Raw genomic sequence first — 22,576 nt, 5'->3', positions numbered from 1 at the left:
CTCCTCTGCTCATTATAGGAAAGAATATCATGTTTTCTATCTTTTTTTTTAAATCTTAATTTCTTGAAATTCTTTTAATTTTCCAACAAGTTGTCATAGTATTATAGAGCAGTTACAAATTGTGAGGAAATCAGGGAGGGTGCAGTTCCTGTGCCTCTGGATCCTATTTCTGTTGCGCACAAGGTGGCACCTGATATCTTCAAAGGTGGAGGCTGGTGAGGCCTAAGAGGATGGTACTGAAGACTGGTGGAGGGGCGGCCGGACTTTGAGAGTGATTGGGAGGTTGAAATATAGAAGGAGCAGTGCAGAGCCCACACTGAAATGAGGAGAGCCTGGGGAAAAGAGACTGGCCAGCTTAACCAGCAAAGAAGGGGGAGAGAACAAGTAGATTGGACAATGCGGCAGACAGACCAGTGACTGAGGTGGTGTGATATGCAGGAGGAGGTATGCCTTATTTTTTTTAGAGACATAGGCCCTCATTCCAACCCTGGCGGTCATGGACCGCCAGGGTGGAGGAACACGGAAGCACCGCCAACAGGCTGGCGGTGCTTCCAGGGCCATTCTGACCGCGGCGGTAAAGCTGCGGTCAGAAAAGGGGATCCGGCGGTTTCCCGCCGGATTTCCCCTGGCCCAGGGAATCCTCCGTGGCGGCGCCGCCATGGGGATTCCGACCCCCTTCCCGCCAGCCTGTTTCTGGCGGTTTACACCGCCAGAAACAGGATGGCGGGAACGGGTGTCGTGGGGCCCCCTAACAGGGCCCCATAAAGATTTTCACTGTCTGCTTGCAACTGCACCCGTCGCACCCCTGCAACTCCGCCGGCTCCATTCGGAGCCGGCTTCATTGTTGCAGGGTCTTTCCCGCTGGGCCGGCGGGCGCCCTTTTGGCGGTCGCCCAGCGGGAAAGTCGAAATGACCCCCGCGGTCTTTTGACCGCGGAGCCGTCTTTCGACGGGGTTACTTTGGCGGGCGGCCTCCGCCGCCCGCCAAAGTCAGAATGACCCTCATAGTGCCTCTATATATATGGGGCACTCTCTTCCTTTATTGAAATTTTGGCAGTAATGCTACGTAGTAGCAGTGGCATAATCTATGAAAAAGGGGAGGATGGAAAAACATGGATGCTTTTAAGTAACTGTCAGAGAAGTGATAATGAATATTGCTGATAAGTGATATTGAATACTGCTGATAAATGTAAGGTGTGAATGCAGAAAAGAAGCAGGGCATGGCTGACAATCTCTTGGGAACTCCATCTCAAAAAAGCTGCTGCTGCCATGTTAGCCTACCTAATGTTGCTTCCACTTGCCTGTCTGATTGGCTTTGCCCCAGGTGCAATCAGGAGCACTCACTTTCGTTTGCACCATGATAATTCCATCAAATACTATTGTCTAACAATTTAACAGCCAGAAAGTTGAATACTAGGTAATGGTACCAAAGAAATGCACAAAAAAAGACGGTCTAAATTTTTTAGGACTATAGCCAGAGGTTCAAGCCACTCACCTCGCAGCCCTGAATATTACAGTCCAAGGAGATGACCACAGCAGGCGACATAGCCCTAATGAAATGATACTTAATAGCTAGCTTGCAAATCTTTAAGTCTGAAATACAAGACAAAATTAAGTCAGACTTGGCAAAAGAACAGCTAGATTTGTGCTCAGATTTGAGTAAATGAATTGCCACACTACAATGTGACACCAAGATGAGTAAAGTTGCCTGGCTAAAAGTCATCTGGGCTCTCAGCAACTAGATGAGAGCAACTAAAACCTTGCAGAGCAATTAAATATACTAAAAGCAGAAGCTGACATGGTGACCGTAAACATTTGGAAAACCACCCCCAGCAAGAACATGTTAGGCTACAACGCCTCCAAAAAGATTCAGAAGGATCAGACTTGGAGTCCTATGTGAAAAGCTTATTTATTACCAACTGCAAGATGATTAAATATGCATAAAAATAGATAGGGTCTATAGGCTGGGCCAGCAGTGTCCTGGTGACGACCAAAGAAAGAGAGGAATTATTGTAAAGTTTAATATTTTCCAAACCAAGGAGAAAGTATTGAAGGCTGCACATAACGGAAATCAGCTGAAGACATTACGAGTCCTTCATCTTCCAGCATGTCACCCTGTTGACTCTGGCTCATCAACAGCAAAGTATGCATGTCACTGCTAGACTTCAACAAGAAAGATTTCATTTGGTATTCATTTTGAATTTAGAAACAAGTCACATCAGACATCAAAATTTGCAGAAGCAGTGCAGATATTGGAAGTTCAACTGAATGACCCAAAGGTCCGAATCCATTGTATGTAGACCCCCAACTCCATCTTGGCTTATGGAAGTCACCATCGTCTCACTCTTAAACAGTGGACGTCGCCATCATTCCTGATTTATGCAGAATCATTGTCCTGCCTGCCATTAGACACAGATGTTCTCTGACCTTATCTTTCTTAGAACTGTGAAAGTATCATGTCATTTGATTGATGACATAGATACATAATGGAACATTCATCTAGGTCAAATGTCTACTTCACACCATGTCAAGTTAACTAAGAAGACATACAGATATATAGCAGAAATAATGTAGTCTGAATTGGCAACCTTTTACTTTATGTGTTTGTAAGGGAGATGTCTGGGATGCGCACCTTGATGCACATAATCGGAAATTCCAATTTCTGATATAATTTAGTATAAAAGAACTACCCCATCATCACTTGTCAGGAGAGGTCCTTTGCCTAGATTATCAATCAAGATTCTGACAAAGATGGCCTCACCTACTGCCAACACACTTTGCACTTTGCAGATGCTACATCTTGCCTGAAACCCAAAGCTGATAAGGTGCTGAAAGATCAGTGTACTCTGCAACACTGCAGGGCCAGTCCACATTCAAACATGTCCCATAGAAACTGACAGCATGCCTACTGACACTGTCATCACAATGGTAGAGATCTGAGGCCAGCATTCTGACAATTCAGTGCATTACTGCATATCCCAGTCCGCTCTTGGCCCAATGTAAATTACCCCCAGATGGTTGTTAGACAGTACCAAATAACCCCCAGTCTGACTTCGGGTACCCCCATCTACTCCAATAACTCCAAAATGGTAATGGTACTTTACTTTTAAACACCCACAGTAGACTGTTGGGGCCCTTCTGCCGAACCCTCCCCACTGGCCGTTAAACACCCATCCAGCCTTTAGGCACTGTCAGCACATCATTGGAGTACCTCGCCATGCCATCAGTTACCCACGGTTGTTAGATAAACACCCCCTTCTGCCCTCAGAGACTCTTGGCGTGTCCCCAGAAATCCCTAGCATGCCCTAAGAGACCACCAGCATACCTTCCCTCCCTCAGTCATCCCCTGCCAAGCTTCATATGGACCTAACTTTCCCATAGAGATCCTCAATTGAGTGGCAATCTCTAGCATATTCTCAAACACTGTCAGATTAACTCATAGACCCTCAGCTGGCATTCAGGCATACCCTATCAACTATCAGTGAATCTCAGCTCCCTACAGAAACAAATACCTGGCCTATATCACCCTCTGCCAGCTCATGACAGCCTTGCTGGTCAATAGATACCACTGTCTTCCCTCGCAGAAGGTCAGAGAAGCTTTAATTATCCTTGCTCATCTGCACATAACCTACGGGGTGTCATCTCAAACTGTGCTACTAAACACCACAAGCTGGTCTTTAAGATTTTCCAGATGGCCCCTCATGGACCTGAACATTCCCTGAAACAACAATGGAAGACACTTTGTGATCCGGAGTTAATCAATATAAATCTTCAGACTACCTTGAGACACCCCTAACACACTAAAACACCTCTGTTCCACATTCAGAGAACATCAGTCATTGATCCTCTCCACACCGTCAGAGATTTAAAGTATCAGCTAACCTTCTGACACCTTTATTGCTCACCAGCTACCTCAGCAAGCTCTTGGCCCACCAAAGGCATCCCCTTTTTTTGGGAGGGGTTGTTATTGGTGGAATTTGTCTTGCATTCTTAGGGAAACAATACCCTTCATTTACTCCAGTTTCTGTGTGGTAAATTAAATTAGTAGTTGTCAGGTGTGATCTTTAGTGAGAGAGGGATGCATGTAAATTCACAAATTGGTTGGTGGTATTAATAGATGATCTACAGGAGATTAGGTAGTGATAAATTGCAGTGGTGTGACCTGGGGCATAACTTGGTCCGTACGTTTGAGGTGGGGATACATTATCTGACAAACAGGGCAGGAGAGTGGCTTCTGGAGCAGTAGGAAGGGAGAGGCTTGCGGACTGTGAGGGGTATTTAAAACTCAATATTTTGTATCTGACTTTTTTTCAAGACCTTTAAAACAGAGATGAGAATGTGTGTGTATTTGTCTGTATGTGTATGTAACAAATGAAGTGAAAACCGTCAGAGACCTCACCATACCCAACTTAAAGCATCTGTCCAACTATTTACTACTGAAAACATTTATTATGGGGATGTAACACCCCAAAGAGCTCCCCTGAAGCGGCACCCAGGCTATGACTTAAAGGAGAGGTGATCTTTGCAATGAGGGATAGGTAATTTTTAGAGATACAATCGTAAGGATTTAGCTAAACATGCATGTTCTTAGAGGCAGGAGGCATGAAGGGGGTGGAAAGGAAGAGAGTGATTCAAAAGACATCGACAATCCGAAGTTTTAAGTCAAAGTCAGTTTTCATGCAGGGTTTTTAGGAATATTGTAGGGGCTTCTTGAGGTTGGATACAAAATTGTCGAAAGAAACAACAATACTTGCATGTTTTGCAATATTGTTGTAGGCCACAAGAACATTAGTATGTACACACCGCCGTCGATCATGAGTAAATAGATTTAAAATAAATACGGTTTCATTTTCTGATAAAAGCTGATGGAAGTAAAACGGAAACATGAATGTTGTACTTTAAATGGTTGTGCCTGACATACTCTTCTCCTGTCCATCTGGTGATCATGGTGGGATGGAAGAGAACAGAGTATATTTTAGTGATTTTGTGTAAAGTAATGCTTCAAAGGGAAGATAGCACTGAGCTGTCTCCAGTCTGAAGCACCCATAGCTTAGGCCCAACGAAGTGCAAGATCCTGCATATGGCTTTCATTCAGCCTTCCAGTAGCAGTAAGCAGGCACACAAAGGGAAAGGTCCTACCTAGAAACCTTATCACCTGAACAATAGAAACTGCGGTCACACCCCTCACCTTTACCATCTACCAAACCCGCAGTACTCAGGAAAACAAGAAATCAGCAGATCATTCCTGACATTGAATTTCTAAGGGTTGTCTTGTCTTCATTGTTCTGCACTTCACTGAGGGGGGTCCATAATTTGTGTTTAGCAATACCACTCATCTAGTATCCATAGAAATTAAAAATCCCTAGATTGTGACCATTCAAAAATAGTTTTTGATTTTTACTTGGGTCTGGGTTTTTAATTGGGTCATCATCGTTTTTTTTCAAAATTATTTTTGGGAAAAAAATAATTTGTGCTCCTTTTAAACGTTTACGGAACAATGGAGCTAGAAATGACTGACATACACAAACTGACCCAGTGGGGTTTGAAGCACTGTGCTAGGAGAGGAATCTCAAGATAGGCAACAGGAATATCAAAGCTGATTTCTTGAAGAAGCTAGGTTAGCCAAAGCCACCTCTGAATAGAAGAAACCACAAAGGGGGAACACCCGTCCATTGGAGGACGATAATCCTACAAGGGTACCATTTGTATTTGGCAGTGAAGGAAACTCAGCCAGCACTAGCCGATCTGACAAAGCTAAAAGAGCAAATGCCATAGTGGCCCTGGAGGAGAAAAGATTGACCCTTGAGGAAAACAGACTGGCCATAGAAGAGAGTCAGGCTGAGGCTGAAGACAAAGAGATATCATGGCAATGAGAAAGAGGTATCCACGGTAGGGGAGGAGGGTGCTGTTTTTGGTGTTCACATGACATGACCCTAGATTGCCCAAAAGGATTGTGCCAAGTTTTGTGGTTGGGGTTGACATATAGAAGTGGTTTGCTTCAATTGAAAGAGTTCTTGGGATGAGAAAGATGGGTGACCAGCACTGGGAATCCTTATGGGATCTAGTTCACACTAGTTGGAAGGATAGGCTCCTGATCCTAATTAAGGAATTAGCAGAGTTCTAGCCCCACATAAAGGATGCCCTTGAAAAATGTGGTCTAACCCCAGATAAATAACAAAAGAAATTTAAGATTATCCAGAATGATGCAGAACAATCCTACGTAGACTTTGTAGATGTCGCAGTAAAGGCACTGGAAGGTTGGCTGAAAGGCAATTAAGATGTACAATTATTTTAGAGGGAGCATATTTTAACCAATTCTTCTTCTTCAGAGAAACCACACTAGCATCTAGTAGACTCTAACCTGTCTAGCCCCAGAGATCCTAATGAATATTCATTAGGCAAGTTGCTATTTGCGATCCTCTGTGATTGGCTACAAACACAAGGATGGTGGCCTGCAAGGAACCCCACACCACCAACAGTGTGTTTTGTATTCCCAAATGGGAAAGGTTTTTCTTTTTTTCTAAGCAGTCTTTGTTCCTTGCAGAAGTCACAGTATTTAAATTATATATATATATATATATATATATATATATATATATATATATATATATATATGTTTTCTTTTTTCCAAAGATCTTGGAGATAGCAGGCAGTGGGTCTTTGGACGTCTACCCACTCTTCCTTAGGTCGCTAGACATGATTTTCAAAGGTCTCTTGGGAAACCCTTCCTTTTGCGAATCATTTGTCTCCTCCTTTATGGTCACAAACCATTGAATACCATACCAATATGCAATTAAGAAGGAATTCCATTTGCTAATTGAGATCGGGTATGGGTCGCTAAGCCTATTTTTGGAGTCAGAAATACAATTTCAACGCAAAAATGGATTTCATAAATTAAAAAAAAAATAAAAAATGTTGCTTTCACAAGCTTGCTGATTTTGTGAATCAAAGGGATTATGAATGCAAAATGGTTCCATGCCTTCACTGCCCCTTATCTATCTCATTCAATGCATCTAACAATCTGTTGATGTCACTCTGCACGGGTTGACCAGTCTCTGATACTGTACATGAGGTTGCATAGATTTGTGAAGCGGAGGTGGGATGTGGTGGGCAGACCTGCCTAAACCAACATCATAATTTCAAGGATTTTGTGGTAATTTTGTGCCTTTTCCTTCTGGTTCCACGAGAATGCGGGGTGGTTGTGATTCAAGAGAGTAAGTAGGGTTGGGGAAGAGCTGCGTAGTGTGGTGGCTGAGGAGAGAAACTGAACTTAAAATAAATCAGCAACTTCAGCTTCACTTCATGTGGACTATCTTCATTTTAGATACTGTTAAAACACTTTGTCGATTTATTGCACACATAAAATGCCCTCTGTTTATTTCCCGTCTCGTCATGGCACAACATGTGAGGGCACCACAGCAAAACAAATCCCATCATTCTGATGGATACAACTACCTGTGGATTCCTCACCTTATGAATTCGATCCTTGCGCCAGCATCCGACGGAAAGTCTTCTTCCTAGCTGTCTACGTTGACGAGGACGTCATAATGGCAAGGCTCCGCGTGACTCCGTCTGACGTCAACGTGCCAATAAGAGGTCCCCGTCGGCGTACTAACGTCAGTTTTTCCTTTTTCCGTGCATTCGACTCCAACGGTTTTTTCTTCCTGGCCCGTTGGTAACTGTAGCGATCTCTTGAAGTTACAATGTCGCCTCCGAAGAAGTCTGGGTTTAAGCCGTTTAGGGAATGCGGGGGTCGGATGTCAGTGACCGACCCCCATTCGGATTGTATTTGGTGTTTAAGCTCCGAACATGATGTGGAAGGTTGTTCTTCGTGCCAGAGCATGAATCCGAAAGCTCTGAAGGAACGTGAAGCGAAGCTCTTCTTGGCCAAGGCAAAGAAGAAGGAACACAGAAGGTTTCTTCCCATGCTTCTCCGAAAAAACATAAGAAGCGGCATCATCATGACTCTCGGCGCCGTTCGGAGCAGAGCCGATCGATGAGTCGTTAGAGGTCGAGATCTCATTCGTCACGGCGCCAGAAGACGTGGGAGATGAGTCCTACGGTCACGCCTCAGCCGGAGAGTCCGGGGTTGTCACCGGCGCCTTCAGTCTATGAGGTCACTCAAGGTAGTCCTCGCTTCTCACCGGCGCCGAGGGATACTGATGTTCCCCAGACGTCTACACAGCAGTACCCGGTTTTGCCGACTCCAGGGACGGATCCGGCCGCATTCTTGAATGCGATGTATGCTGTTTTTCAATCCATGGCCCCTGCTGGTGCACCGGCAGGTCCCACAGGGCCATTGGCATTCAATTTAGGCTCGCCGGCATCGTACAGGGCTGCTCCATTCATGCCCTTCTGCCCTACAGAGCCTAGTGGTCCGGCGCCGGAGGTTTCCCCTGGCAGGAGTCCTTCGCCTGGGACCGTGGATCCGTCGGCTTCTCATCCGACTCCTTCTCCGCGCCATCCGGCGTCATTGGTGGCCTCATCCAGACCGGCTCCATCTCCTTCTGTACATTCGGCGCCGAGGAGGTCATCTGCTGACTTCGGGCCGGCGCCGGTTGAATCCGGGAGCCTTCTGGAACCGGTTCAAGGCCTGAGATCATCGGCGTCGATGGAGTCCTTGTCGACGCCGGCTCTGGAGATGCATTTAAGATCTCGAAGGAAGGCGTTGAGGCTTCTGGAGGAAGAGGAATACAGAAGGCTTGAGGAAGGTGAGATAGAGCCTTCTGAAGATTTCCAGGGACTTGCCACTGCAAGTGGTTTGGATACTTCCCCGGAGTGGGACATTGCTTCTCCGGGGGAGTTTACTGAGGAGGCCGCCTCTTTCCATGCTGTGGTGAGGAAGGCAGCTGATTATCTGGATTTGCCTTTGTCCACGGCAGAAGTTAAGACTAACCTACTCACAGAGGTTCTTCATCCTTCTTCCTCCAGTGCTGACCCTTTGTTGCCTTTTAATGAGGCTTTGACTGAGCCTATTATGGACCTATGGAGAAAGCCGGTGACATCTCCTGCGGTGAACAGGTCAGTGGCGAGAAGGCATAGAAGTGCCCCAGGAGATCCAGTTTTTCTATCTCGTCACCCGACTCCGGAGAGTTTGGTGGTTCAGGCATCATGTTCTGCAAAGTCTGCCCCCAGTACATTCCCTGGTGTTCCGACAGACAGAGAATCCAAGAGGATGGAGCAATCCTCGAAGAAAATTTTCTCCTCCTGCAGCATGGCCCTGAAAGCTACCAATTCCAGCTGTGTGCTAGGCAGATACATTCATGCCCTAATGGACTCTGCTAAGGAGATAGCAAAAGATCTGCCACAGGAAGTGCAAAAATCTTTTGGGGCCCTTTTCTTGGATGCGCAAGCTGCTGCACAGCAGATTATTCAATCTGGCTTGGACACTACGGATTCTATTGCCAGGGCCATGGGAACATCGGTGGCTACGAGAAGGCATGCCTGGCTAAGGTCTTCGGGCTTCTTGTCAGATGTGCAATCCACTTTAATGGACCTTCCATTTGATGGGGAAAAGCTGTTTGGGGACAAGGCAGACTCTGCCCTTGAACGGTTTAAGAACTGTCGGGCTACAGCTAAGTCCCTGGGTTTGCAGGCCCCTTCTGCTACATTGTACAGGCCTTTTCGTAGGTTTCGAGGGTTTGCTAGAGGTTCTGCCTTTCGTAGGTCTCAATCTTATGCCCAACAACCTGCCAACCCGCCCTATCATGCCTTCAGAGGGCGAGGTAGGGGTAGGGCTAGAGGTCCAGCCCAGCAGCTCTCTTCTTCTTCATCCTCCTCCGGTGGACAGCAGCAGAAGCAGCCCTAGTTTTCCCCACTTTATCAGTCACACTTCTCCTGTAGGGGGAAGATTGAGGCGGTCATTCTGACTCTGGCGGGCGGCGGTTGCTGCCCGCCAGGCGGGAACCGCCATTTGGCCGCTACGCGGTCAAAAGACCGCTGCCGGCATTTCAACATTCCCGCTGGGCCGGCGGGCGCTAACCATGTTAGAGCCCGCCGGCCCAGCGGGAAGGAGGCCTGCAACACAGAAGCCGTCTCCGAATGGAGCCGGCGGTGTTGCGGGCGTGCGACGGGTGCAGTTGCACCCGTCGCGCTTTTCACTGTCTGCTAAGCAGACAGTGAAAAGCTTCATGGGGCCCTGTTAGGGGGTCCCTGCACTGCCCATGCCAGTGGCATGGGCAGTGCAGGGGCCCCCAGGGGCCCCAGCACACCCGTTCCCGCCAGTCTCTTCCTGGTGGTGAAAACCGCCAGAAACAGGCTGGCGGGAAGGGGGTCAGAATCCCCAGGGCAGTGCTGCTTGCAGCGCTGCCCTGGCGGATTCGTCCAGCCGGGGGAAAAACGGCGGGAAACCGCCGGCCCCGGTTTTCTGACCGCGGCGAAGCACCGCCAGCCTGTTGGTGGTGCTTCCGTCATTCGCGACCCTGGCGGTCAAAGACTGCCAGGGTCAGAATGACCCCCTGAGTCTTTTCCTGCAGCAATGGAGGTCAATTACAACAGACTCGTGGGTGCTAGGAATTGTGGAAAAGGGCTATGCTCTCCCCTTTCAGGAGTTTCCTCCTCCCTTCCCTCCCCGTCCCTCCTTTTGTTCAGAAGAACATCTTCTGTTGTTGCAACAGGAGGTTGTAGTCATGTTGGCAAAGGGCGCTATAGAGTTGGTACCATTGCAGGAAAGGGGTCAGGGATGTTATTCAAGATATTTCCTGATTCCCAAAGTGGACGGTCGTCTAAGGCCGATCCTAGACTTTAGGATTTTGAATTTGTTCCTCAAGCAGGAAAAATTCAAAATGCTGACCCTAGCGCAGGTGCTATTGGCGTTGAACGAAGGAGACTGGATGGTGTCTGTCGACTTGCAGGACACGTACTTTCATGTTCCCATAATCAAGTCGCACAGGAAGTATCTCCGTTTTGTGGTCGGATCGCAACATTACCAGTTTGCGGTTCTCCCGTTTGGTCTTACTTCAGCACCCCGGGTCTTCACAAAGGTGATGGCAGTTGTTGCAGCACATCTCAGAAAGAGGGAGGTAGCGGTTTTTCCCTACCTGGACGATTGGTTGATCAAAGCCAAGTATCCAGAGATTGTGTTGTCTCATCTGCGAATGACAACGCAGTTGTTGTTCGATCTGGGTTTTTCGGTGAACGTACCCAAATCTCACCTGGAGCCCTCTCAACGCCTCCTGTTCATAGGGGCAGTATTGGACACGACAAGGTTTCGGGCCTACCCCCGCCTCAGCGGATACGGGACATTCAGGCGCTGATTCCTTTGTGTCAAAGAGGAGCGGCAGTTTCAGTCCTCAAAGTCTTACGCCTGCTATGTCTGTTTGCTTCTTGCATTCTGTTGGTCACTCATGCTCGCTGGCATATGAGGGCTCTTCAGTGGTGTCTCCGCAGACAGTGGTTCCAGCACAAGGGGGATCTCAGGGATTCAATAAAGATCTCCAGGGACGCTGTAGCGGATCTTCATTGGTGGACAGTGGACGGCAACCTTTCCCAAGGAAAACTGTTTTCACTACCACCTCCGGTGGCCATAGTGATATCGGATGCTTCCACTCTAGGGTGGGGAGCTCATCTGGGGGTCCTGGAGATCAAGGGTCGTTGGTCTCCAGTGGAACAGATGTCGCATATCAATCTGTTGGAATTGCGGGCTGTACGTTTGGCGCTCAAGGCCTTCCTCCCTTCCCTTCGCGGTTAGTCAGTTCAGATCCTGACGGACAACACTACCGCGATGTAGTATATAAACAAGCAGGGAGGAGTGGGGTCGTATCTTCTTTGTCGAGAAGCCCTACGACTCTGGTCCTGGGCTCAGGACCATCAGATTTGCTTGATGGCAAACCATTTGGCCGGAGTGTTGAAAGTACGTGCGGACGTTCTCAGTCGTCACTTCTCATTAGATCACGAGTGGCGTCTCCATCCGGATCTAGTCCTCCACATCTTCGAGATGTGGGGTACTCCTCAGGTGGATTTATTTGCCACTCGGGAGAACGTGCATTGCCCGTTGTTCGGCAGCCTCCAGTATCCGATGCAAGGGGAGTTGGGGGACGCATTTCAGATGTCCTGGAACGGCCAGTTGCTTTACGCGTTTCCCCCCCATACCTTTGATTCCTCGAGTTTTGAGGAAGGTTCGTTAAGACCGGGCCCAAGTCATATTGGTAGCACCGGACTGGCCGAGAAGGGTATGGTATACAGACCTACTTCAACTCTCTCAGTGCCCCCCGCTCCGTCTCCCGCTCAGGGCAGATCTCCTCTCTCAATCGCAGGGGCAGGTTCTACACCCCCACCTCCAGAGCCTGCACCTTCATGCCTGGAGATTGAACGGGGCAACCTGAGTTCTTTTTCTCTCCCACCGGATGTAGTGGATGTTATTCTATCGTCCAGGCGACACTCCACTAAGTCTATTTATGCTGGAAGGTGGGCAAAATTTGTGTTGTGGTGTGGAGAGAACCAAAAAGATCCATTAAAAGCCCACCTTTCAGATGTACTTTTGTTTGCTCTTAGTTTGGTGAAGAAAGGCTGTGCTATAGCTACAGTTAAGGGTTATTTGGCAGCTCTGTCGGCGTTTCTTTGCCTTCCAAATCAGCCGTCTTTATTCAAGTCTCCCATTGTACATAGGTTCCTTAAGGTTTTGGTGAATAGCTTTCCTCCTACTCCTTTTCACATGCCTCAGTGGGACTTAAATATTGTTTTAACATTCTTAATGGGTTCGCCTTTCGAGCCCATGCATTCATGTCCATTAAGATATTTAGCCTTCAAGACTGTTTTCTTGATCGCAATTACTTCTGCTAGGAGGATTGGAGAGCTTCAGGCACTCTCTGTTAAGCCCCCTTTCACTATGTTTTTCCCTGATAAAGTGGTTCTAAAAACCATGGCTGCTTTTCTGCCGATAGTTGTCACCCCTTCTCATTTGGGGCAGAATATCACTCTTCCTGCTTTTTACCCTCCTCCCCACCCGTCTAAAGAAGAAGAGAGACTCCATAGGTTGGACCCTAGGAGGGCCCTGAGTTTTTATATCGAAAGAACTAAAGGCTTTCGTTTGGATGAGCAACTGTTTGTTGGATATTCTGGTCAGCAAAAGGGCAGAGCATTACAGAAAAGGACACTCTCCAGGTGGGTCATCTTGTGTATCAAGATCTGTTACTCTTTGGCAAAAAAGGTCCCTCCTGAAGGTATCAGGGCCCACTCTACTAGGGCTAAATCCGCATCCTCGGCTTTGGCGAGGGGAGTTCCATTGATAGATATATGTAAAGCGGCAACTTGGGCGTCCCTCCATACTTTCGTGAAACATTACTGTTTAGACTCTGAGATGAGGAGGGGCGGTCACTTTGCTCGCTCGGTATTGCAAGATTTCTTAGTGTAATCAGGTGGACACCCACCACCGAGTGCGGTACTGCTTGGGACTCTATTCATAATGTGAGGAATCCACAGGTAGTTGTATCCATCAGAAGAACAAGTTACTTACCTTTGGTAACGCTTTTTCTGGTGGATACACTGACTACCTGTGGATTCCTCACGGTCCCTCCCGCCTCCCCGTTGCCTGCCTGGTTACACTCTTATCTTGCAGTATTTAGATTAATATTTATTATTATATTTTTATATTTATATATATGAAAGCGCATATATATATGTATATTTATATGTATATAGTGATATTTCTCTATTTATTTTGTATATTTATGTATTTCAGCTCTCAATAAGAATGGATTGTTTAAATGGTCAAGGTTTTTGTGTGTGTATATCTTTCTATATTATTTATCAATTTTCATGGTCGGTTTACTCCTATTGGCTTTAAGGGCACGAAAAAAGTGAGGTGAAACTGACGTTAGTACGCCGACGGGGACCTCTTATTGGCACGTTGACGTCAGACGGAGTCACGCGGAGCCGTGCCATTATGACATCCTCGTCGACGTAGACAGCTAGGAAGAAGACTTTCTGTCGGATGCTGGCGCAAGGATCGAATTCATAAGGTGAGGAATCCACAGGTAGTCAGTGTATCCACCAGAAAAAGCATTACCGAAGGTAAGTAACTTGTTCATTTCAGAGATGTTAGATGGCAGCAAGGAATCTCGACGGGCAATCTTTTTACATTGAGGGTAATTTCTTTTGTGTTCATGTGCTTTTATGATTGTCTTTAAAATAATCACATAAAGCTTATTGACTGATTGACATTAAATGTATACTTTATATTTGAAACGTTTATCTTGTCTCTCTAATGTTTCAAAGAACTACACTGCTAACCAACTGCTCATTTTCATTTTGAGGTAAGGTTGCATTTCACGATACTTCTACAAGTTTCTCTGAAGACGAGTGGAAGCTATTGCAAGAGTGGCAGAAAAAACTTTACAGGGATGTAATGAAGGAAATCCACAATGCATTGATTTCACTAGGTAATGCGGCACTATACTACATTATCTACACATGTATATAACTTGTTAAGTGTCTGTCTTAATATTCAGCGATTCATTAAATGATTTGTTTGATATTATCTAACACATTAAAATGCCTCACCTAATATATTATCCTAATATCAGCACTTTACTTACCAGAAATTGGATATAGTAGAGTTACAGCATAAAGTATAGTCACAAAGTGGCAAAAATGAAGTAAAGCCTTCACTGCCAAGATCTCATAGGAAGAACTCAGTGACAGTCTTGACTGCATCAGAAATAATGGAGTACTCAATGTATTTGAATGAAATAGTATTGGTGAGACTTAATATTCTCTTGGCAGTAGACAGAAGCAAATAAAAAATACAAGTTAAAAACGAAGTTCCAGTTTTCAATCAGCCTTTGTTCAGATCAACTGGCCAACACAGAGTTTTAGCCAATTGATATTAATGTACAGTGTTTTTGCATGATGCAATGTCAGTCCTTTCAGCACCCTGTGGGCACTGTTAAGAGTCTATTGCCTGGTGATGGGCTAGTTCAAACGTCTTAGGTCAGACCTCCTTTGTCAAACTTTAGCTCATCTCTGGGTAGTTGTGGCTTTGCGTAGTCAGGCTTCAACAAAGAAAAAGTGTACAGCATGTAAATAGCAAAAAAAAACTGAAGAAGAAAGAAGCGTGACTCTCAAGAAATCAGACGCCAATTTATAAAAATATACTGGTTTTTAATAACTTATGGGCACCAAAACTAAGAAGACCCACCAGAGGGCTCTGGAGATATAGATATTTAAAGAAACGATAAATCAAGATTCTTCGTTCAACCACATGCAAGCACTGTCAAATTCAACACATTTGACACTTAGAAACATTTTCAACAAAAAAGGGTGAATGTGGTTACTTAATATTACTTTGGGCAAACACCTGCTGACCTGTTGTGGAGAACAGGTCAACAGGACTGCCAAGGTTCAATGAAAAAGTTACCTCCACAAGGAAAGCAGTCTCTAGTTCAGTCCCAGTGCCAGTGGCCAGTTGCCTTTAGCCTCCGTGGGATACTCCTGATGCAGGGGATACAGAATGCTGAAGATGCTGTGTGGTTCACGGGGGACTTCCTGGTGCTACTCCTCGGTTCACTGGCCTGATGGGATGACTTATGTCCTTCGAAGTCCTTATTGGATCGAGCAAAAAGTCCAGTCACCACTGGACTACTGCTCTCCAGTCACAGCCAAACCAGCGGTTTCCTTCTTCTGAGCATAGGTCTCCTTCTATGTGACCAGACTGCACTCTGACAACTCTCCCAGGTCCAGCAAACTCGGGTGCAACTTTTGAGTATCGGGACTTGGGCTCCCAATCTGCTCAGCAGCAGGGAGTGATAATCTGGGGATATGGGCTACCTACTCACCAAAGCAGGCTTCCTCACCTTTTGTGGCCCTGTGCTGCAAACAAGAAGTCAGTCAACTGACTCTTGGAGTCTCTGCATCTGGCTGTGCTCCAAGGATTACTTCTCCATGAGTAGTACACTGCAAGCACAGTCCTTTCTTTGCTAGCCCAAGGAGCAGCAAGTGCAGTCCAACTTCAGTGCAGCCCCTCTTTGCTAGTTCTGGTGTCTAGGGGTACCTTTTTATGCCCAGAAAGTACTCTTAGGGACGGTTGTGTTCACTAACCAATGAGATACTTTAATTCCTCCACCTCATGACAACTTCCTGCGAAGTGTGGCATCTAGCTATCCCAGATTGCTTTATTCTGCCACTTCCAAGCTGACGTAACCACTATCTCAGTTTGTGGAGCTTGGTAGTCCACCATAGGGCGTGGCTGCTTTTGGGCTACATGCCCACAGTCTGACCAGGGTTTTCCTCTTGCTGTCCCTGACAGCCTTTTGTCTACTTAGACAAAAACATGAGGAATATCATGTCTGCCATATTACAAGTGTCATTGAATATAATGCAGTGCAATACAATGGACAGGCTATCCTTCATGGTTGTGGTTGAGTAATCCATCTGCTGAACTTTCTGGCTCTTAGTCTCCTTTTGGAGAGTGGATTGCTCATACAGGGCTAAGGCAACAGGCTGCGTCTGGAGAGGTTGCACTAAAGTAGGATAGGCTTACTGTAAGTATTTGCTAAACTGGATTTTCAGGCAGCAAAAAGTTCAGAGAAGGACCAGCCTGATTTTTTTTGCCCAGCGAGATTGAGCCTTTCGTAGATTTACGTAGGTTGCTGGTTGGGGTTCTCTAGTCCAAATTTTTGAGGTAATTCAGAATAAGCCATTTTGGCCGCCACTAAGGCTTCCTGGACCCCAGGGGCAGTACTTAGGATTCAGGACTCACTCCGGCAGAGGCCACCAGGAGGATCCTGTTGCACCTGGTCACATTTTCACTCCAGGAAAAAAGGCTCTTTGCAGCTTTTGATATCCCAGAAGCACACAGGAGGTAAGCCAACTGACCCTTGGAGTCCACTTCTTTGTTCTGGTTACAAGTGGGAGCAAGTCAAGCCCTTTGGCTCTCCTCACAGACTTTAACTAGCAGGTGCAGTCCTCCTGTTCTTCCACAGGTTCACAAAGATCTCTGAGGGGCTGATGATGAGGGCTACATTTGTACAGTTGAGTAGCCAGTGGTTGGGAATGGCTCCTGGATACTCTCTAACCAATGAGCAAAATGTTCCCAGTGGCTACTCTGCCCACCTTTGCAGCACCTCCTGTTTAATTTGCTAAGACTGGCTCCAAATGCACTATTCTAGGGGGAATCCTAGATGGCACATGCCTTCCGCCCTTTGAGGGAGCTTGCGTGCTAGTCACGGGGGTGTTCAAGGAAATTAACACCTCCATCTCCTAAGCTGCACCTAAGTGGTTCTTGTATCAGCTCCCCCACCCACTGAGATAGACCAGTCTCTTTACCATGTGTTGTGTGATCATAGTTCCACACTCCCATGTCTCTCCTTAAAATAAAATATGAATGGGCAGACCTCACATTTGCTCCTTTCAAATTGATTAAGTTCTTGGAACCTCCACAGTTGCCTTTCCTGAGTTGATATGGATACTGTGACCCACACCCAACCTATCTTGTCAGCAGGCCTAGACCTTTTCCTTGCTCTGGGAGCAGTTTTCACACCTCATTAAAGCTGGTTGGGGCACTGGTTTGACAACTGCAAAGTAGCCTCCAGGAGCTTCAGGCAGGAAAAACATAACCTATTTAGAGATATCTTTCCTAAATATTTATTCATATCAAACCAGTAAATTGCATTTGCAATTAATATTAAAAATAGTGATTGAACAGTTCCTCATGCTTGCCCCACACCAGAGATAGCCAAATTAATATTTTAATATGCACTCTAGTTTTCCCCATAGCATGGCCAGAGCCTTCCTCAGCGAGAATAGCATTTAGGGGTGTTTCACCATAGGGTCATGACAACATTAAATTTCTACCAGTCCAACTTTTAAATGCACCTTATCTTGTGGGCATAAAGGCCAGCTCAAATCAAGAGAAGATTTTTTCCCCTGTTATTTTGACAGATATAGCTGCAGGTTTGAACTGCACCAGTTAGGCTGTAATTGTTTCAAATCAAGTCAGGCTTTATAGAGCTCAACTACTCACCCGTAAGGGTCTCAAGTTGCTGAGAGGGTTTGTTCTCTGTGCTTCAGTTGAAGAGCCAGGTTTTAAGGTCCTTTCTGGAGTGAGGTAACGATGGTGATTGCCTGAGGTGCAGGGGCAGGGTGTTTTAGCTCTTTGCAGCGAGGTAGGCGAAGGCTTTTCTTCCAGCCAAGCTGTTGCGCATGCGGTGTACGGTGGCCTGTTGAGCAATGCTGAGAGGTCTGGTGGGGGAGTAGTAGGTGATGCGGTGGTTGAGGTAGGTGGGTCCTAGGTTATAGAGGGCCTTGTATGCATGGACAATGAGTTTGAAGTTAACTCTTTTCTCTGTAAGAATCCAGTGGAGATCTTATAGGCGATTGGCAATGTGTTTCCAGTGGGGAACGTCCAGAATGAGTCTGGTGGAGGCATTTTGGATGTGCTGTAGTTTCTTCAGGTACTTCTGGGTGGTGCCGTCGCAGAGGGCGCTGCCATAGTTGAGTCTGCTGGTAACCAGGGCATGGTTATGGTTCTGCGACAGTCCTTTGGGATCCATTTGCAGATCTTCCGGAGAAGTCAGTGTGTGTGAAAAGAGGAGTATGTGACTGAGTTGACTTGGCAGGTCAGGGTGAGCGATTGTTCCAGGATGAAATCGAGGTTGCGTGCGTGGTTTGTTGGGGTAGGTTGGGGGTGCTGAGGGTGGCTGGCCACCGGGAGTCGTCCCAGGCTGATGTGGAGGGTCCAAAGATGAGGATCTCGGTCTTGTCAGTTGGGCTTGAGAAAGCTGTCTGTCATCCAGACGGCGACCATCTCGTTGTGGAAATTCTTCTTGGCAGTTGTGGGGTTTGCGGTCAGTGAGATGATCAGCTGGGTGGCGTCGGCATAGGAGATGATATTCAGCCCGTGGTTCCTGATGCTGGATGCGAGCGGGCCATGTAGATGTTGTAGAGTTGAAGCCATGTTTACTTTGCCACAATAGTGCTGCAGTCCACGGATAATATTTAACCATGGGTGTATTTTTGCACCAAATATTGTGGCCTTATAGGAAAGTTAAATATGTCAATTAGGAGTTAGCCATCTGTACCATATTTAAGGGGTCAGAGCCTATCTGCCTGAGCCTGTTTAGCAGTGTCCCAGTGCACAGAGTCAAAAGCCAGCAGCATCAGTTCAAACAAAACAGAGGGACCACGCAAAACAATGGGAACTTTCTCACACCCACAAAAGCTGATCATGCAATTTATGGTGGACTCAAGTGAGAATGTGGACATGAGGGAGGTATCTTGTCACTGGCTTTGCCATTGGCTTGTGTATCTCAGTGTCTTCAAGGTCAATCACTACACTCTCACTGACCTTGGGTGAAGTTAAGCTTTGTGTTTTCCACTCCAGTCTGACATAGAATGGTTAGACAATGGTGCTTTCTAATCGCTAAGGCACAGGTAGCCTAGGTGCTGATTCTATATTAGCATTCAACTCCTCGTCACCCCACCGCACGTAACGCATAGCCTTGTAGCATAGACAGGTGATGGTCACCAAAAAGATCCAGATGTCCCTGCAAACTGAGGCCTTTCCGGAAGCCTTTTTGGATGAGCAGATGGTGTGAAGTGTCTTTACTGCTGGATAAACAGCTTCTGTTCTCAGAAGTGGTTACAGTGACTTGGCACAAGAGACAGTTGCACAAACTAGGCATGGTTATTAGTAGAGTGGCCAATCTGCTGTTTGGTAGAGATACTACAGTGACTACACCGATATTAAATTCCATAGTTACCAAACTCAGCATCTGCACTCAATAAGGGCTGTTGAATGTTTTTAGGATAGGATGGAAATGAAAAGAACTAAGAACAAGCATTGGTAAAGCCAGTACGCTTGACTTTCATGTTCTAATGCATGAAAGCACATACATGCATAAATCCTGTTTGTTTGCCATAGCACATGAAAGCCAGACCTATCGGTTATGCCAGTGCTAGTTTTTTTGTGTTCATTAGTCGTTTTCTGACATTAACTAGTTGTTTCTCCTCATTCACCAAGCTAATTTTTCCTTCTAACAAAGGCTCTCATTGGTTTTTGGAATGCCAAAGACTTTTGAATGTTTTGTCATTGAAGCACATTCCTGTGTATCCAGGGGATAACTAATCTGCACCACGTCTTTAGTGCAAGATTGCAAGTTTGTGTTTATTTTCCACTTTGCTCTTGTCATTGTCTTTGTTTTTTGTTTCTCCAATTGAGCCTTCTGTGAGAAAATGACCCATTTTGCATTGTCACTCCATTTTATTTAGGACATTTATTGCTGGTTTTTAGGCTGTTCACACTGGGACACTGCTGTCTAGTTCCCAGTGTATGCGCTCTGATCCCAACAATGTGAAGAAAAGGAGAGGACAAGATTCCAAGATTATTCTTGTATAACCCCATATCTGGTTGCTGAAGAACCCTGCTTCTGTTTTACCAGAATTCTGCCTCTGGTTTGTTGTTAATGCAGTGCCTGCTTCAAAATTGATGTTGGTGTGAGTTGTGGGTGGACACTGGTGAATACTATAGTCCACTCACCTACTCAACCCTAGGCTTCAAAGCCCAAGTGTAGTGCCACCAATTAATTTTACCATTTGAAAATGCTCTGACATGTGGCATTTCGCCCTGTTTTCAGTTAAGCAAATTGGAACTACTGCAAAAGTAGTCAAGTTAAGGTCTTGGAAACTTTACTCCATTGGTCAGAGAGGAAATAGGAGTGTCTTGGGGTATTCCCCAAACAAAGGCTGTTGAACCCAACTAAACAGGATACTCACTCACCACTCCTCAGAACACAGCTGGACTCACCAAAGGATACCGGAGGACTGAAACTACTGCACTTGCTATCTGAGCTGAGCACAGGACCTGAGAAGGTTGGACGTCTTCCCACTTGAAATCCAAGGACAGAAAGATCTCCAAGGATCATAAAGTTGTTCCTGTGGGTGACTAAAGGAACATAAAAAGGTGAAGAGGACATTCCTACGAAGAATTACAGCTGACTGGTGGCAACTGGACCTGGACTAGACTTTTCTGTTGCCCTCTGCCCGACACCCTATGAGCCTCTAAGTGCTCTCCCTGAGGTCCAGGCAGCCTTGGAAGTGTACTCCTACAGCTGTTTGGGCAACAAAAGAAGTTCTGGAACTTTTTCGAAACTTTTGCTGCAGAACGGCAAAGCTTCAAGGGGACTGACTGCCAAAAGTATTTTTCTGACTGTTCCACAGTGCTAGATTAAATTTCAAGTTTGTCCAACACAGAGAAGAGTTTTTCCTCAGAGAAATGATAAAGGCTCTTTTCATATTGGGACTTAAGAACTTTTTCAAACTTCCCTACTTCTAGGCCCTAGCAGAACCAATAAACCTTGGTATATCCATCCCATGCTATATCACAGTCTGCGTCAAGCTGTGCCTAGGTCCCAGATTACTGTGATCATTGACTACCGTTTGCTATTTTTGGAGCCTTTTCTACTTAAGATCTTCAATAAGTCATATCTCTGGTTTACCTTATTGGTATTTGTTGTTTTGGTGCCATTTTTATTTTCTCCTGGCTTGAAACTAAGGAAGTGCTTCCTCTCATACCGGCCCATAATGAGGTTGACATAAGAGAGGGCTACCCTCAAACTCATTGCTGTGCCACTCATCTGTTGGTACATGGCATCTTGTAACAAGAAGATATTGTATGTCTCTAGTTTCCAATGCCTTTTGGCCTTTTTTTGTTTTATAATCATTAACGTACTTTACACATTCATTTTTTTACTAACCCACTGTTATTATTTCATTAATTAGTTATTATACAAAGGAATCTCAAAACGGCTATTCAGCAGGTTGTTGTTACCCAAATGTGGGATTGCTATTATAAAGCTAAAAAGAAGGTACTGATGTACTCCGATACATGCTCAGTCATTGCACGTATGTAAAAAACGACTGGTCTCCCAGGAGGTGGCCATATTTGTTTATGACTCTATAGGAACAAAATAAATGATAGGAGCAACTGGATTTTCTACACACACATATATGTATATTCTCCATTCTTATTAACTCAAAGTCTCACTATTTGATGAGTATATGACCAAGTTTCTTGTGTGGTACATGTAGTTACTGTTTCCAAACAGGTTGATAGTTAGATACAATTGCTAATTGCTTGTCAGCTTCTTGGTAATACTCAAAAGATCAATCACTTCTATGGTACCCTCTTGGTCTGCAGATCTGATAATAATTGATGAATCCTCCTTAAGAACATTTAATGCTCGTCATTCTTTAGTGCTCGGGTTAACAGTGTTTTAACTATTCCTGTTGAATAGATCTCTTGCGCTACTTCCTAAAAAAAACCATTTATGTTAGTACTTATTAGTAGGGGAGTAAAGTTTGCTATGCTTTTAGTCCGCCTTATTCCGAGATCCCAGTATCCATACTCCTTTTCTGTACAATTTCTTCCAAGTCAGGAATCACATCAGTATCTAAGCTTAAAAATATTTGTACGTTTTCTCAACCTTTGACCGTTGTCTCAAAAACTACCCCTTTACTTCTCAAATGTTTGTGAAGTAGTGTGTATTGCTAAAATAATTGTTCATCAATTTTTGTCATAGCTGTTCTGTGCATTTCTTTGTTTCTATGGTTAGTTTTGTAATTACAAAAACATGAAATTTAAA

At 45.5% G+C, this 22,576-nt stretch overlaps 1 protein-coding gene across 8 annotated transcripts in view; it reads left to right on the top strand.

Annotated features, from left to right (window-relative positions):
• LOC138259866 (zinc finger protein 436-like) overlaps window positions 1-22,576 on the top strand; it is a 273,943-nt gene that overhangs the window by 52,116 nt on the left and 199,251 nt on the right. For 4 of the 8 annotated variants that reach the window (XM_069207812.1, XM_069207810.1, XM_069207808.1 and 1 more), the window contains one exon: window positions 14,252-14,377. The exons of 2 other annotated variants lie outside the window; for them this stretch is intronic. In XM_069207812.1, coding sequence (XP_069063913.1) covers window positions 14,344-14,377 — 34 coding nt within the window. In that variant the 5' untranslated portion in view covers window positions 14,252-14,343. The remainder of the gene's footprint in view (window positions 1-14,251; window positions 14,378-22,576) is intronic. 2 more of the 8 variants (XM_069207809.1, XM_069207811.1) reach the window with 1 other exon arrangement.

Source organism: Pleurodeles waltl, chromosome 9 (genome assembly GCF_031143425.1).
Source record: "Pleurodeles waltl isolate 20211129_DDA chromosome 9, aPleWal1.hap1.20221129, whole genome shotgun sequence".
Taxonomy (NCBI): Eukaryota; Metazoa; Chordata; class Amphibia; order Caudata; family Salamandridae; genus Pleurodeles; species Pleurodeles waltl.
The sequence above is the reverse complement of the archived record's forward strand: the minus strand, read 5'-3'. Positions and strand labels throughout refer to the sequence as shown.